The 18,027-nt window shown below is 35.4% G+C and overlaps 1 protein-coding gene across 1 annotated transcript in view; it reads right to left on the minus strand.

Moving 5' to 3' along the window:
• VPS13B (vacuolar protein sorting 13 homolog B) overlaps nucleotides 1–18,027 on the minus strand; it is a 310,137-nt gene that overhangs the window by 247,102 nt on the left and 45,008 nt on the right. Inside the window, exon 17 of the mRNA XM_015813428.1 lies at nucleotides 15,978–16,159. Coding sequence (XP_015668914.1) covers nucleotides 15,978–16,159 — 182 coding nt within the window. The remainder of the gene's footprint in view (nucleotides 1–15,977; nucleotides 16,160–18,027) is intronic.

Consider the following 18,027-nt stretch of genomic DNA (forward strand, 5'->3'; position numbering starts at 1 on the left):
GTTAGCATCATTTTCTTACTTGATTTATTTTAAAGGTAATCCTCATTTACCAACTACCTGTTCAGCAACTGTTTAAAGTTATGATGGTGCTGAAAAAAGAGATTTACAATCAGTCCTTGAACTTGTGGCTGTTGTAGCATACCTGCAGTCACTTCTGTGATTTGGATATTTAGTGTTCAATGTGCATATATAACAGTCACAGACTACTGCGGTCACATGATCATTATTTACAACCTTAATAGTCAGCTTCCAACAAGCAAAGTCAATGGAAAAGTCGGGAGGAGGCCACAAGTTGTAGTTGTGTGATGTTTCACTAAACGACCATATGTGATTCTCTTAACTATAGCTGGAATTGAGGTTGTGAGTCTGGTGCAGTCAAATGATTCTTTTGTTTAGGATCAAGTCACTTAGTAACAAAGTTGACAGTACAAATTGTGTTCAGTAACTGAGGATTACCTCCACAAACTTTTATGCATACTTGTGAAAAATTACCATATATACAGAATTGCAGACAATATTGGAACTTTTGCCAATTAACTGATATACCAGCCCAATAATAGCAGCAGTGGGAAAACCTTTCCAAATAAGATTGTCATGACATTTCAGTAATAAAGTCTGGAAGAAATAGTGCATGTAAGCATTAGCAGGTTATGCGGTATACCTATGCAAGGTTATTTTTTATGAATATATCAATCTAATAATCATATTCTGATTATGTCATGAAAATATACGTCCAAAGTCCTACACCTACACTGAAATAAAATGTAAAGAATAAGAGCTCGAAGTTGGAACAAGCATTAACCAATTCAAACTCAATAAGACAAAGCTGTTAATGTAGCAGAATACATTTCATTTTCACATTTTAGAGCTCATAAAATGAACTCTGCAAAGGCTGCTGAGTTATAAGAAAAAAGCTGTATAAATAAAGTAAATAGGAAAAAGCTATACACACAAAATAAATTAAATCCTTACAATATTATCCACTTAATAATTATATATTAAAATATGCTCATTAAAATATTTTATCTTTGTCATTCAATATTTTTAAACTGGTGTTTATTTTAAAAGAATTCATTCATGAGAACGCCATAATTTCATAATGAGAACTTCATAATTCTGACAACAAGGATGTATACAAGATTATCTTTTTATTTGGTATGAAGTCTCTTGGCAGTCTTATATCTATGCAATGCAACATAAACCCCAGCTGGCATCTCATGCTCTCAGAGATACAAACTTCAAACCTAGAAACATCCTTATTTGCAGCATTGCCAGGATAATTTTGTATATCGTTCACACTACTATTATTTGTCAGGCAGCCTCTGCAGGTGTGCATGGTACATAAACATACAGCTGTATCCAAGCAAGCCAAGTGAAATGCATAATGAAAATCTCAGCAGCTGTTTAAAATCCAGAGAGAACAATATGAGTTAGTATTTTTGGAAAAGCAAGGATGGCAAATTTATGATTATCCTAGCCTTCCAAAATAGCTTCTGGATTGTGTCATTTTTATGTCATGTCTACTTATTTAAAAAAAAACACACATTTTTGAATACTAGGAAAATAGTGAATGTTTTATAACACAAAAGTAGCTTCATATGTAAAATAAGTTTTACTACATGCAAAATGCTAATCAAGATTTCATGCTGGAGCAGATGGTTTTGGGTAAGTTCTATCATTATTTATTTATCAAATTTATTGGCTGCTCCTCTTACTACAGGGTAACGTATTAAATTTACTGATTATAGCACCACAAATCATTGCAATCTAAATTATTATGTTTTGCTATGTTCATTGTAGCATTTTTCTCTTTTCTCTATACTTTCAAGTCAGCTACCTTACACATGAAACCTGCACATTTTTGGTATAAATATATAAAACCAAGACTTACAAATGGTGACATTGCTCTCACAGCAGAAAGACAAAAATTACCCTGTAAAATCTCCTTTCTATAATGCTAATTTTATCAACTTTGAATTAAACTTGAATGTAGTATCATAGAACTGCAAAACCATTTCTATCCTTCAAGGATATATTGGGTGGATCATTGGGTTCAAATGGTGTACATCAGGTTCAGAAGTAATAAAATTAGCTCTCTTCAGTTGCTCCTTCTTTGGCCAGGATAGTCTTTCTCTTGCCATGATGCACTTCCTGGGAAGGAGGGGAACAGATCCCCAGAGTCTTTGGCCAACTGATGACCAGATAGAATTGGAACATTTATTTATTTATCAAATTTATACTGCCGGCCATCTTATCAAAGGAGATTCTGGGCAGTGCACAACAAACAGGCAAAATAACATATAAAAACCACAATTTAAAAAAATTATAAAAATTACATAAATAATAAATGTTATAAAAGCAAAGATACAAACCCTGAGCAAAGAGGGAATAAAAATAGCTAGTTCAGCAATGGAGTGATCTAAGCATGTCTCTGGTTCCTTGAGAGCCCCAGGCCTGATAACCATATCTTGAGGGCATTCCAAAATATCAAAATAGATGGGGCTAATTTAATTTCAGGGGTAAAAATGACCCGAAAGTCACCATGTCAGAGGGAGCACATCTTCTGGGACCACCAAATGCAGGTCCCTTCCTGGTGGAATGCCTCCTATGGTAGATCTATGTGGCAGGTTGATGCAACCAGGGATACGTAGTTCCTCAGATAGCCCAGTCCCTGCCATGAAGGGCTTTATAGATTAAAAAGAACAGCACCTTGAAGTAGAGTCGGAAGCAATTGCTCACCAATGCAGTTCACAGAGCAACGTATGCTGTTCTAGCAGTGCACATAACTGCCAGAGCTGCTGCATTCTGTATTAGCTAAAGCTTCCAGATACACTCTAAGGGCAGTCCCATGTAAAGTGTATTGCAACAGTTCAAACCGGAGATTACATGTGCATGAGTGACAATGAACACTTCCACTTTCCAATAGATTACAAAACCTTAAAGGATCACAACCCAAACAATCAAGCAACAAAGATCCAATATAATTCCCTTCAGAGAGAAGAGTAAACCCACCGGATACTACACAGTATCTTATATCTTCCTATAACAGTATATCATCCTTCATCAACCTAAAGGAAATAGGCTGGTGTTGGGTACAAAAAATCTAGACTTTTCTTTAGCAAAAGGAATGACAGAGTTAAGATAAAACTTACCCTTTCCTGGCCAGGATTCTATGATTAAGGCAACTGCTTTACTCTGCCTAATGTTAGGAAAAACTCATGTAGCATCACTCACACTTCTTTATGACTTTCTTAAACATTTCCAAAACAGAGCATATATTCCAGCACATGCTATTTTATTTGCTCAATTATGAAGTGACTGGATTTTCCAAACACCCATTTAAGGACACTATATGCCTAGCAGCAGTAGTTAGTGGCAACCAATGTTCCTGTGGATTGTTAAAGTATTGCTTCCAGATAGACTACATTACACAATTCCATAGCAAAGTCATCAGTCAATTCAATCAAAACAACATTTTTAGTACAGTAGTAAGAGGCATGCTACCACCAGCTAATTCTCACAAAACTGCCAAAGAGCAGCTGCCTAATTGACCACAGCCATGGATGTTTCTTTTCATTTCTTTCCTAATAATTCTCATTAAAGGATGTAACTATGACAAGGACATGATTGTTCATTACTGATGTTTGCCTGAGAGATATCCATTTCTGATATCTTACTCCACTTTGACACAGAGGCCTCAGGATAGAACTCTGTGACAGAAACACACATAGGCTGTCAGAGCTGTGGTCCTGCCTTTCTTCTATTTTTCCCCCATCAGGTTCAATAGACTAATATTGGGTAGATTTTCCTTGGAAAAACCAAATGGAGAAGGTTGGACCATGTATTGAACAAATCTGTGTTCAAATAAGGCTGTCCTATTAGGGAAACTATTTAGAAGTTGATCAGATAGACTGTCAGGGAAGAGGAAGCCAAAAGGATCAGATGGCCCATGGAGACACTTGCAGTACTCCCATAATCTAACTGTGAAAGCCCCTTTTGTACAGAGGGCAAGTGAAAATTGAACTGAGTTCCACTGATTGAACTGTTCTTCTACAATACTATTCAATATAATGTAAGTGGTTCTTGAGTATGAGATAGGATTTTTATTATGGCAAGTGGTGAATATCAAAGCCCAGAGTGAGTGGTATCAAATGACATATAAATTAAATAAATAAATACCTCGCAGTATCTATCTCACATTTATTACTCAAGTAGTTCATAGCTTATAGTGTGGGTTCATACTCTATTTTCATATTTCTATTTCTTCATCATTATTTATTTATTTGACTTATTTGCCACCGATCACACCTCAAAGTGACTCATGAAGGTTTACAAGCATTAATATTCATTAATGGCATTGTAAGGATTTTTTTAAAGAATATAACATTCTTATGGCATGTACTAATAGCATCCTTATTGATAAAAAGTAGCTTTCTTTCCTCATAGGGCAGGGGTATCAAACTCACAACGCCATGTGATGTGTCGCGACATATCGTGACTTTTTTTTCCATTGCTGGCAATGGGGTGGGCATGGTTTTGGTATGACACATCTGGCCCGTGGGCCGGCAGTTTGACACCCCTGTCATAGGGTCTCAGTTCTTACGTGAACCACTTGACAACTCTCAGGTAAGAAAACCTTGTGGATGTAGCATCCAGTTTTTCAAGCTAAACAGACAAAACAACAGGCCTAGAAGATGAAAGGCAATAGTAATTGAGCATATCTATTTTACCTTCTAATAATGGTGCAGAGAAAAGTGGAATCACTTTAAAGTATAAGTTAACTCTTGCATTTATTCTTTTAGTTCAATGGTCTGGGAAACATTATAATTAAATCTCTCTCTCTCTCTAGTCACCATATCTATAATTACTATAAACACAGTTCAAATGAAATCTTAAGCTTTAGAGGTTTGCAAACCAAAAACTAATGTTCATCAAGGCAGCTGCAGAAGCAATCTCAAAAGTTAAGAAAGCCAGACCTCTTACAGGCTTCACATACATGGATGCTTCTGTTTGTACCATAACTTATTTCCACTCTGGATTTTTCCCCCTTCTTCATACAGAGCTTTCATTTTATACAGTGATTATAATAGTATACCATAATATTGCTGACTGTTGTTACAAACAGGCCCTTCTAATTCAGTTGCTTTGTACTTTATGACATGCTTGTTAAAAAATTACTTCATAAAAACATAACATTTTCTAAACATGAAGCAATAAAGCCAAGATTTTGGACATTCTACAGTATTAATTTAATTACATCAGCAAGTGCATTAGATGCTAGATTTTTCATTAGAGCAAAAACATTTAAAGTCTATTTTCCAGACTTAGTGAATGTTGCTATGACACATTTGGTCAATAAAAACGGATGAAAAACAGTAGAGCTTTGATGCAATAGCCAGAAAATACCACTGTGGTTTACCAAGAGAAGGATGCACAAAATATTAGACCACAGTTAATGAAATTAAGCCAATGTCTTAAGTTAGCAAAATGTGTGCTCTGTTACTTGTTTGGAACTTAGACAACTAACTAATCTTTGAAAACTCCTTCGCCGCCAGTAAATACTATCTTCTGCATCTCTTCATAATTAAATCAGGGGACTACCATTGCTTTGAGTTTGCATTATTTTAATGCAAAGGGACAATAAAAAATGTAATCTTTTTTGTTTCTACAGACTTTACAATGTGTAAGTACTTAAAAGGAACTTACCTAAGTAACCGTATCTCTTTTCCAGTTGTACTATTTTTACTCTATTTCGTTTATTAAAATAATTCGACCTTTGTTCTCTTTGATCATAAGTCGAAATGAAGTGTCAAACAAGAAAGTTACGTGCAACGTAAAATTAAACGGAAGTAATGAAATGACTTTCAGACGATTCGTCTGATGCCACTGAAAATGGTATCTTATAGTATACTTAACACTGATGTTACCTACATACAGATTCTCACATATGTATTCTGAAGCATTAAACATTAAACAAAATTACTATTTCAAATAGTAATTAAGACCTTTTAAGACCTTGGTAGAATTAAAATGGCCTTGATGATTACTACCATAAAAGATAAACTTGCTGAAATCTAAAATGTAATTTAAACCATGCACACTCTGCTTTCAAACATTAAAATGTATTAACAAAGAAGTAAATGCTGAATATTTCATTTTTATTATAACCTTTGCAACTTCTTACTAACCAAGCTCTCAGCGTAGACTTTTAATTGGGGAAAATTGCACATACAAAATTGACTTATAATTATGATCTTTTTTTAATCTTTTGGGATGATGTTGTCTGCATACTACCATATAGCACCCACCAGATATTAATAAAACAAGTTTTCTTGATCCAACAGAAGTTTAAATACCAATAAAGGATTAGACTTTCTTTTTATACAATATTCCATTGGACTTGCTAATATAGGGACATCTGCATAATATTTCTAATTTGTTTGTTTATTATTTATTATATTTATCCCATCTTTATTGTTTTATAATGGGGTGTCAAACTCACAATGTCACAATGTATCGCGTGTCACAATGTATCGCGACTTTTTTGCCATTGCCGGCTAAGGGGTGGGCACAGTTTCGCTATGATACATCCGGCCCACGGGCCAGCAGTTTGACAACCCTGTTTTATAAGTAACTCAAGGTAGCAAATATACATAATATTCCTTCCTCCTTCTATTTTTTCCACAATAAGATCCCTGTGAGGAGAGGTAGGTTTGGCTGAGAATAACTGACTGGCTCAAGATCACCCAGCCTAAGGCAGTATTAGAACTCACAGTCTCCTGGTTTCTAGGCCACTATCTTAACCACTATACCAAACTGGTTTAAATAATTTGTTGCCATTATACTTTGCTTCTTCCTGTCTTGACCATACTAAACAACTGATTCTTACTTATTACTGCATTTCCAAAATGCAGGATTGCGCTGAAGCATATTTCTTTGATTTGTTCCTGATAATTATGAGTTGGCACATAAAGAGTCATTATTCCTTTGCCTGATCTATTCAAGTGACATGAACTAAACTACTCAACTCAAGCACTGACACTTTATGAACACCCTGCTAGAAGTTGCTATTTAGAGAATAAGAAATCCATTCCACAGCTGCACACAAGAATATTAATCTAATGTATTCTAAGCCATTTCATAAACATTTATAAAACCCAACCGAATTACATTCTAATGTGCTATAATACAACACTATTTTAATTCATTCTGGTCTATTTAGTCCATCCAAACAAAACAACAAAATGTTATGAACTTGATTTACACAAAGATATTTTTAGCAGCCTTCTGAGAGAGAACCAGAGCTTCTATGAGGCATAACATTTAAAATATCTCGTCTTGCAAGAAAGAAACATCAATACTCATTTCAAAGGAAAGTCTGACATGACATATTTCAAAGGGAAAGAAAATTGAATACATTTTATTCTAGTTACAAGCAAAGGAAAAAAATAGAGGAAGTGTGTCAAAATCAATCAACAATGGAACCTTCAATGCAATTTATTTAAAACTATATAGGGTAATATTCTTCTCAATAAAAACAAGAAAAATATGTAAAGATGGAAGAGATCATTACCCTTAAAACAAAACATTAATATCTCTATTAGCAGAGGTGTTGAATTACATGGGTCTTTAACAGAAGCTGTATTACATTCCAACTAAAAATACAGCTCAGAGCCGATACCCTTATTTCCATAATCATTTTCATATGCCAAGCATACATTAATGCAGTATTATCTTCAGAACAAGAAACAGACATTCCTTTAGAAATTAATTCAATATTGAAATGCATCACATTAAGTTTTTTTACCCACATTTCTCTCAGGAACACTTGCAATGCAACCACTACATAGAAAACTTGTAATATTCTTTCCAAGGATTCCATTATGTCTGACAGAAAATGTCTAATGTATAAACTTACCATTACAAAGCATGCAAGTCTGTTCTATTACAAAATTATTTCTGCGAACGCAGACTTTAATTAAAAAAAACAACTGAATTAAAATATAGAACAAGCGGATATGCTTCAAAAATCTCATTAACTAATTCATTAGCTCTCATATTCAAGTTCATTACAGTCATCTTAGCAATGTTGGTAATGAAAAAGCCAGTATACAAGAGAATTTATGATGGAAGAAACCCATGGTCCAGTATTGATCTCTAAGCCCTGCCCTGGTTTAAGTCTCAATACGCAGAGCTGTTATTTAGGAAGCAGGCAATGGCAAACCAGTTGCAAAAACCTTGCCAAGAAAAAGGCAGGGACTTTCCCAGGTAGTCATTAGAAATCAAGACTGACTCAAAAGCACAAAAAAGAAAAAAAATAATAGCAGTCTGTTTATTAACAGAAAAGTGATTTCAGTATGAATATAAAAATACCAACTGATATAACTGTCTCAGTATTGCGCTTATATAAACTACTGTACATATTTTCCCACATAAAGATGCGATGTCAGTATTATTAAAATAGCAAAGCAAAACAGGATTTTATTTTTGTTCTAAGTATTATGAATTAGAAATATATTACACATTGAAAGTGAAAAATTGTTTCCAAGTGCATAGGGGCGAGAAAGTAACATCTTCAACAACTTCTTAAAGCAGCAACATTTCCCCTCAACATTACACATCTGTATTTTACATCTGCCACATTACATGTTACATTATCCTAGTGGAAATTTATTTTTCTGATGCTTTATTTTCATATTATGCAATTAATGCTGAGGCCATGAAAATTTACAGCTTGATCTAAATACCACTAAACAAGTGACACTAAACTGAGTACGATTTTTGAAAAACTAATATTTATTCTAAATACTTATTCTTTAGGGTAGTTATTTATCACCTGAACCTACAATCCTTTCAGTTTTTCAATTCCACTAAAATCAGTAATTCTGTTAAATGAGAGATTCTTTTTTCCATAAAAGGACAATGTAGGGGCTTTATTATATAACATCGATATTGTTCCAAGCTATGTAATCTAAATAAATTAGTACATAAATTATCCACTGATCTATTTTAAAACATGTGTGATATCTATCCTTCCAAAGAAAAGGTTTAGAAGGAGATGATAAAGACAATGAGAAACCAGTTGCTGCTGTTCCTTCTAGTGGACAAGGATCGCTGGGNCAATGTAGGGGCTTTATTATATAACATCGATATTGTTCCAAGCTATGTAATCTAAATAAATTAGTACATAAATTATCCACTGATCTATTTTAAAACATGTGTGATATCTATCCTTCCAAAGAAAAGGTTTAGAAGGAGATGATAAAGACAATGAGAAACCAGTTGCTGCTGTTCCTTCTAGTGGACAAGGATCGCTGGGAACTGGGAAGCATATATATTTAATTGTGGTTGGTTGCACAGTCAGCCAGATATTTAGATCTGATTTGGCATTTTTATCAACCTATCAAGTTCTTCCCAAGGATCTTGGATAGGTAGAGGTTGTTGGATTGTGTTAAAGATACTGCCACAGAATGCAAGCTGTTCCAAGTAAACTTGCCTTTTGCAATTACTGATGGTGAAACTGTCAATACTGATGATGTTCAAGTAGTGCTCTACAACAATGTGAAATCACAGCTACTAGTTCTATACTGATGATCTTCAAGTAGTGCTCTACAACAATGTGAAATCACAGCTACTAGTTCTTTAGTTGGTGTTGGCCTTGGTATGCATCGAGCTCTTCCTGAGGTTCTAGGATGTAGTACATGTGTGCATCCAAGCAATGTGACTTGGATAATTGACATGTGGAAATGTTGTCAATGCAGAGATTTTCTAAGACTTTTTTAGACTTTGGTAATGGAAAAACCATATACAAGAGAATTTATGGCAGAAGAAACTAGCTGCACAAACCCATAGTCCAGTATTGATCTCTAAGTCCTGCCCTGGTTTAAGTCTCAATACGCAGAGCTGTTATTTAGGAAGCAGGCAGTGGCAAACCAGTTCCAAAACCCTTGCCAAGAAAACTGCAGGGATTTGTCCAGGCAGTCATTAGAATTCAAGACTGACTCAAAAGCACAAAAAAAATATATGATGGTTTTGATGTTGTTTCCACTGTTCAATTTTATCTTTAGCACTTTTCTCACTCTTTGGATGTATTTTTTATGAAACATTTTATAGGTTACCCCCGCTATAGGACATAAAATCTCAGACAAAATTAAAAGTGGAAATCAAAGAGAGAACAAAAACCACAGTCCAAAGGCAAAAGCAGAAAGATTCTATTGTTATATGGCTAAGTAAAATATCAGTTGAAATCACATATCTTGCGTGATGTGAAAATACTAAAAGAAATACGAAGTGAATTATATTGATAATAAAGTAGAGATGAAAAATGAATTACTGAGAGGGATGAGGATTCACACCAAAAGTGAAGACGCTATAGTAACATTAAGCACAAACCAGCTGAACAAAAGAAAGTAATAGTTATCAATTTGGAGAATACCAGTGGAAATTATATTATTTATATTAATATTATATAATATATTATACATTATGCACATTATATATTATATTATACATTAATATTGTATAATATTAATATCATTTAATATAATATTAAATTACATTGAACCCGAAAGCATAAAGATAGGATCGATCCTTAAATAGGATATAGCCAAAAGTAAAATCATAGATAAAACTTTATAGAAAAACTTAAAATTATAAATATGTATTTCCTCTATGGCACAATGATGGTAAAAGTAATTGACTATCCAAAAATCTGATTACATTATTATTATATCATAAAATTACACAAAACATATTATTTTGCACCATTTTTTCCAAATAAATATTTTTAATTATTCCCTAATGTAAGCAAATTAAGAGTTATATTTGCAAGGCATGAAAAGGATCATATTCCAAAACTGATATCTGAAAGCTTTTCACTGCCCACTCTATTTCTCCCATAAAAAGATTCAGCCATTGCTAAAACAGGTAACCAACTTCACCATAAAATACCCTTAAAAAACAAAGAAAAATATGCTTTATGTTTTATGAACTATTATTTACCCTCACATTTGGATCTAGTGTCCGGCTTTGTTTTAGAGAAAATTCATCTACATACTACATTGCTTACAAGCTCAACTCAGTCATTCCACTGCTATTGCACAGCTCATATATCAAATATAAATTTTATTTAAGACTGTACATCCCAGTTTACATATCCCCAAGTCTTACAATCCATTTAAAGGAGTGCTAAGAGAATTCATACTGTTCCACAGTGCTGATGTTGCATGACTTTTCTTGAAAAGCAATCTTAAAAATGTGTTTTCAGCGTTTATGTAAAATAATATTACTGTGTACATCAATTTTCCCAAATCTAGTGCTGCTGGTTCTATTAGAAACAGAACTCCCAAAATTCCCAACCAAAGCTCCAACGGATTTTGATTTATGTGCAAATGTATACCTTAGTCTTCTGACACTGACATGCCATCATCAGAAAATACCAGGCTTGAGTATATGAACAAATCATAATAAATAAATAAATAAATAAATAAATAAATAAATAAATAAATAAACAAACAAACAAACAAACAAACAAACAAACAAACAAACAAACCTAAAGCATTAAAAAAGGGTTTAGCAATGCTAATGAAACATGGGTTCAAAAAAAAAAAGGCCTATCCCGATTTTCCAGTGCTATAATAGAACTAGTATATAACTCAAAGGGATAAATTAATTAAATAGAAACAATTAAACAGGATGAGAATAAAAGATACGAGTTGCCATAGCTAACAGTTACCTTTCATAAAGATAATATACTCTTGTGAGCTCTCTATTCCCCTCTAGCTGACAATCAAATATGGTCATATAAGGCAGCCCCCTAAAACAAGCTTGTAAAAAGCTACTATAATAGAAGCTTGTAGATGGCAAGAAACTTCTCGAGGCACCAAAGTATTTGTAAATTGGATGATAATTTGTTCTCCTTCCCATTCTGGGCTTCCATGCATCAAACAGAAGTAAAGCTACTTCTGGCTAGGTTGGCTAATAAATGATTTTATGTGGAAAAAAATAGGGACATGAAAAATTATATACTAGATTCAAAATATAATAAATGACTTCCATTTTCTATCAAAGAAGTACCAGTAAATATCCATATTTTATTTCTTCTCCTGACAGGAGAAAGTTTGAGTGCTGGGAAACAACATGATTAGCTCCCTGGCTTCCAACTGCAGAGACTTAAAAGACACTAAGTTCACAAACCTCATTTTTCTAATCACAAAATTGCTGATTAACTACTTTTACGCTATTAGAGAACTTTTTTCATAAATTGTTCATTAATTACTTCTATTAGAGATGTTCATAAGAACATGTTTGAAAGCACCAGGTGAATCTGCCTTCAATCCTGAATAAAGAAAAATTTAATCATAAATTTAAGGAACTTAAAGAATTTGAAATAAACAGTAAAAAGCTAAATAACATTTTGATTTTTAGAAAGTTATAAAAGGACCAAGGGTACAGATAAAATTGGAATGTTTAAAAATTTACAATAAGATTTTGGAATTAACTATAAATAACAGTGGGAATATTTCTTGTGGGAAATATTCTACTTTGCCTTTTTCAAGACAAAACAAAGATAAGCAATTTCATAATTTCAAAAATTGGACACTAGAGGGGACTAAAGTTTTTAGGTACAGAAAAGACTTACAAGCCTGTAAAATGTTGCAAAGAATTATAACAGTGAAAATATTAAAGGAGACTTTTGAGAGAATAGAATCTAAAATTAGTAAGCCACAATATTAACAATGTTTGTAATGATGTCGATGAATACTAGTCTTCCAAAGAGGAAATCAAATGATAAATTTTCCATAAAAAGGTTTATGGAATCCTGGTAGCCTGGAAGCAATGGCAATTTGGTATATTCCGTGAAATTTACATATACAAAATGTTTGAGTGTTGGGAAAAGATTACAGCACTCAAAAGAATCCTGCACATTGTCCAAAATGCCTATGCAGAAAAGTTTAACTAGGGTCAAGCACAGTCATTCCACCACATCATGACTCTTGACCTTAGCAGTAGACACACTGCTGCTATGCATTATAGCCAGAACTTTTCTCTGTTCAAGTTATTAACCTTGCAACATTCAATGATTCTCTTATTCCGCAAATGTCCAGATTACTAATTCTTCCTAGGCAAGTAAAATGGGTAAAATAGAAAAGGTTTTGAAATAGCAGATGTGGTAATATTTCACATTACCATCCCATCCATTTGTACTCTTTTTTTCAACCTTTCATACAACTTAGGGAAGCTAAAACTTCATCCACCAGCGAATACTGAGATGGCTGAGCTTTAACAGCGGACTTTGTCTCAAATCACAGATATTAGAAGGGACAGTTAACCCTCAGGTAAATAGTTTGCTTGGCACGGGGAATGTTACTTTAGCCCCAAACAAACAAAGTTCTGTTTAAGATTTAAATCTACCCCATTGGGGTTAATTGGATGGATTAATTAGTTCAGTTTGAAGTTTGTGTGACTTTATGACAATATCTTGCCAGAATAGGAGCACAAAGTGCTCCACAATTCACTGTTAGAAGTTTGCAGCCTTTTCTTGGTGGGGAAAAAGACTCTACGTTGCAGCTGGATTTGCTTTACATGACACCCAGACAAGAAAAGTCTTGGCAATTTAAACATAAAGCAATGATGCTAAAGTTTGGTGTTGTTTCCTTTTTCCTTTCAACGCAATGCATTATACAATTCAACCTAAAGTCACACAAAATAATCACTCGGCTTTTCATTGAAAAAGGTGACAGGTAATGAAAGCATGGGATTAAGAATGTGAGAAACTTTTTTTCAAGGGAGGGGGGAAAATGGCTGAGCCAGTTTGTTTTAAAACTCAACTGCCAATATTTGCCACACCGCTCTTTGAAACTCTTTCAGCTGTCATCATACATCTTGGCTCAAGACTATAGTGCTCATTTCTTGCACAGATTTGCATGAAAATCACTGGGCTGCCATTTTCCTCCTACAGTCATTTAAAATCACATGGAGGGGTTTTAAACTGATTAATTATATTATTTACACCTGACTTTTCTGAAACTTTCCTGTAGTCCTAGGTGTACAGGTTCAATGGCTAAAGTAGCTATTTTTCAGTGGGGAGGGTCTAGACCAGGGGTCTTCAAACTTGGCCCTTTTATGAATTGTGGACTTCAACTCCCAGAATTCCTCAGCCAGGCACAATTCTGGGAGTTGAAGTCCACAAGTCATAAAAGGGCCAAGTTTGAAGATCCCTGGTCTAGAACCAAAGAAAGGCACCCAGACCTAAAGCTTATTGCATTCAGTCACAATTGAGTGAGCTATCAAGTTAGCTAATGTACTCATGGCTCACCAACAGGTAAGAACATCACTGAACTCTTTAGTCCCTGAAATGATACCTGCACTGCATGTAGTTTAAAATCTAACTCAGGGTGCTCAGAATAAGTGTCAGCTTTGGATATATCACATGGAGCATACATTTCAACCCAGAAGATTGGAAGGAAATGATTAAAGCTCAATAACCTGCATTACGACTCAGTTCAGAAATGTGTGTGCTGGGGAGGTTAGGGAAGAGAAAGAAAAGAGTGGAGGAAGAGCAAATTTCAGAGGCATTAAAACAGCAATTGCCTGTCTTTCCAATCTTTTTCTTAACTGGCTAAAGAACTATGTAGCCAATCCAAAACCCTTTTTATATGCACACCTGGGAAGAATTCTGAATTCTGTTACTTTCCTCAACATTACCCTGATGTGGTTTTGACCAGATGTTTAAATGTTACAACATGTACTTTTCTTCTTTTCTTCCAAGGAAAAAGGAAAATAAGAGGAATATTTGACTTCACTCCACAGGAGACCTATTTAATAGTTTGGTGGTTATGTAAGTAAAGGTAGCTTGGCTAAGTCAGTGTTGACGACATATAGAACGACATGGTCCTAATGAGTTGGAAAATATTGGCTCTCCTGAGATTTAGCCAGATGCTACTGCACTGAGAAAGCTACTGTATTATTGAATTTCATTTTTGTGAGGTAAAATTTATTATTCAACCATTACAGTATTCCACATGAAGTCTTCCATAAAATAGTTTTGCAGTTACTTTCTGGAAAATAGGTTTTATTTTCACTTTAATACATCATTTACATGAGGGGTCCAAATGCCTATTTGATCATTTTAAGCAGATAAATTAGACGTCTGCAAGCAATTTTGTTTAAAACCCCCACACAGAGATTAATAGAATTGGACTGTCAACAAAATTACAAATTACTTAAATGCAGCAGGGAAAATGCTCTCTCAAGGTTCAGTTTCTACAGAAAATAAAACTGTATGCAATGGCATTAATATTCTCCTGGCATATGCATCAGAATCCAAACTTTAGACTTACTACAAAAAATTACATTAGGAAAACTCTCAAAGAAGTGATAAACACAGCCTTCCATCAGTTTGGAAACAGATGACGCCTAAATTGAATAAACCAGATTAAATGAATGTTATTAATGTAATTCTTCAATTACAAACTGGGGTTGTATTGTCTCTTACTTATTTTAATTCTTGAACTGTATACTTTAGAAAAAATGGAGGGTGTGATAAACAGAGGTCTTTAAACACATGCATTGAGTATAAACAAATTGCAGTTGGCTGCGATAATCTCTTGTTGGAAAACCAAAGGTTTTTTTTGCTGACCAATATGTAAAGCAAGTTTTAAACTGATTAGTTAAGATTTATTTTTAAGAACCCAAATGTCCATTTTGTAAATTAGATCACAAGCACATTTATTAATGTCAGTCAAAATACAATGGCTTACCTGGAGGATTCTTCAGTTAATTTGTTTAAATGATATGTTGTTTATTTAGGTACATGAATGCATTCAGTTTTTTCCAAATATATTCAATACATTTTACTGTACCTGTACTGTACTTAAAATAGATCACATCAGAATTTTTTTAAAAACTGTATCTGAGCTTCAAACATAAGAATGAATGAATGAATGACACACCATTCATAAAAATGTTATCATTACCTGATATTTGGAAGACTTCATTCATTAAACTTTCATTCACTAATGATGAAGTAGAATTTCCAGTATAAGCCCAACTCTGCCAAATAGTTTGCATTAGAAAGTTCTGAGCTCTTGTAGCTTGAATTGTCAAATTTGGAAGCTCAAATATAAATTCGTTCTCTGCAATATTAGATCGCTTAGACCTAGGAAATAAAAAAGGATGGAAGAAATTAGAATTGCACAGTATTATTATTGGGATACAGACACACACACACACACACCGTTTTTCCCGAAAGTAAACCCTACTCCAAAAGCCCAAGCTGATTTTCGGGGGGGGGGACTAATGTAAGGCCTAATCTGAAAATAAGCCCTAGTGCGGGCGACAGCTAGAGCGCCCTCCGCCACCAGCATGCCAGGGCCTTTCACCAGGGGCTGCCGGTGGAACTGGCTACCGCCGGCCCCACCCTCTCCATCCCACCGTCTGCTTGCCTGCGGTCGCAATGAACCAAACCCTCAGTGAGCCCCAGCCTCCACCCGCCCTGCCTGCTGGCCCTACTGCTGCTGGGACATTTCTCAGCTGCATCAGGTGCCGTGTGGCAGCCAAGTGGCTGCCTGTGCTGCTTCTGCTTTGCGGGGTTCTTTGCCCTCCTGGCCGCACTGCTCTGGGCTACCCTACTGGGCTGCTCCTGCCTGGTGCAAGGCAAATTGGCCCAGATCCGGAGTGCCACCCCGCCACCAGCCTGCCAGGGCCCTTCGCCAGCGGCCACCAGTGCCAGCCTGCATGCCTACTCGGTGCTGCAGGCGCTGGGCTAAGGGCTGAACCTGGCGCTCTTTGGGCACTGGCGGGCGCTGCAGCTCTCCTACCAGCTGGGAGCTTTTAGCCTCTGTCGGTTGCTCCCGCCGGATCATTTCCCTCCACCTGCCAGACACCTGCCGAAGCCGTGCAGGGTAAGGTTGCTGCATGCCCCCACCCAGATGCCCTCGTCTCCCCCAAGCGTTTTTTTACTAACTTGCCTTTCAGTCGCATTGCAAAAGAGGTAAACGAAGAGTCGGAAGCGACGCACAAACACCCTGATTTTTTTTTCAAGTTAGTCTGAAAGATTGAAGAACTCTAGAGCACTCTTCAATCTTTCAGACTAACTTGAAAAAAAAATCAGGGTGTTTGTGCGCCGTTTCCTACTCTTCGCTTTCCTCTTTGTGTTACATCGACTTTCTGTCCAATCATTTTTTTGTTTGGGGGAGGCGAGGGCATCTCGGCAGGGGGGGTCGTGGCAACCTTACCCTGTGTGGCTTTGGCAGGTGTCTGGCAGGCGGAGGGAAGCAACTCCAGCCCTCCGCTGCACCACACAAGAATGGTGCTGCACCATGCAAGAACGGGGCAAGGCTAGTGAGTATCATGTGGGCATTAGCCCCACCCCATTTGCGGTGCACGTGTGCTCGTAGACCCACGTGCGCACACGCACACATGTAAAATGCTTCCCCCTCCCTTTTCCTCCAGTCCGTCAACTGACAAAGGTTGGTGACCTCTGGCTTAATGGATATCTCTGATGCAACACCAGAAACTTGGTGTTATTTGCATACAACTAAGAGCCAACAGGCAAAATCAAGATGTTGGAGTTTATTGACATTCCACAAATGCATGATTAAAAAAATAAAGTAAAATAAAGACATTTCTAATGCCCTTCGTAAGCATTAGGATTTAAAATTAACATTTTCTAAGTATTAATGTGTTAGCTACGATGCTTTAATTAGAAAAGATAAGATATAAAGCCAAGAAATAAGTAAATAAGTTACATATTTTGTTTCAAGTGGCAATAATTTCAGAATTTTACAATACAATTTAAAGCAGACTTCCATGTATTACCCAGAATCTTCTGCTCTAGTCATATAGCATCACAACCAGTCAACCAACCAAAAGTAACATACCTAATAATAAAATTTTGGACTATTGTTTGATATTTTTTTAAATATGAAATGTTATTTCATCCAGGCAATGAAATATTCTGGTTAAATTTTTCAAATACTATTTAGAAATGCAAATGTTACAGTAATAATATATACTGGATACATA

Source organism: Protobothrops mucrosquamatus, unplaced genomic scaffold (genome assembly GCF_001527695.2).
Source record: "Protobothrops mucrosquamatus isolate PMUCROS unplaced genomic scaffold, P.Mucros_1.0 scaffold_69, whole genome shotgun sequence".
Classification (NCBI taxonomy): domain Eukaryota; kingdom Metazoa; phylum Chordata; class Lepidosauria; order Squamata; family Viperidae; genus Protobothrops; species Protobothrops mucrosquamatus.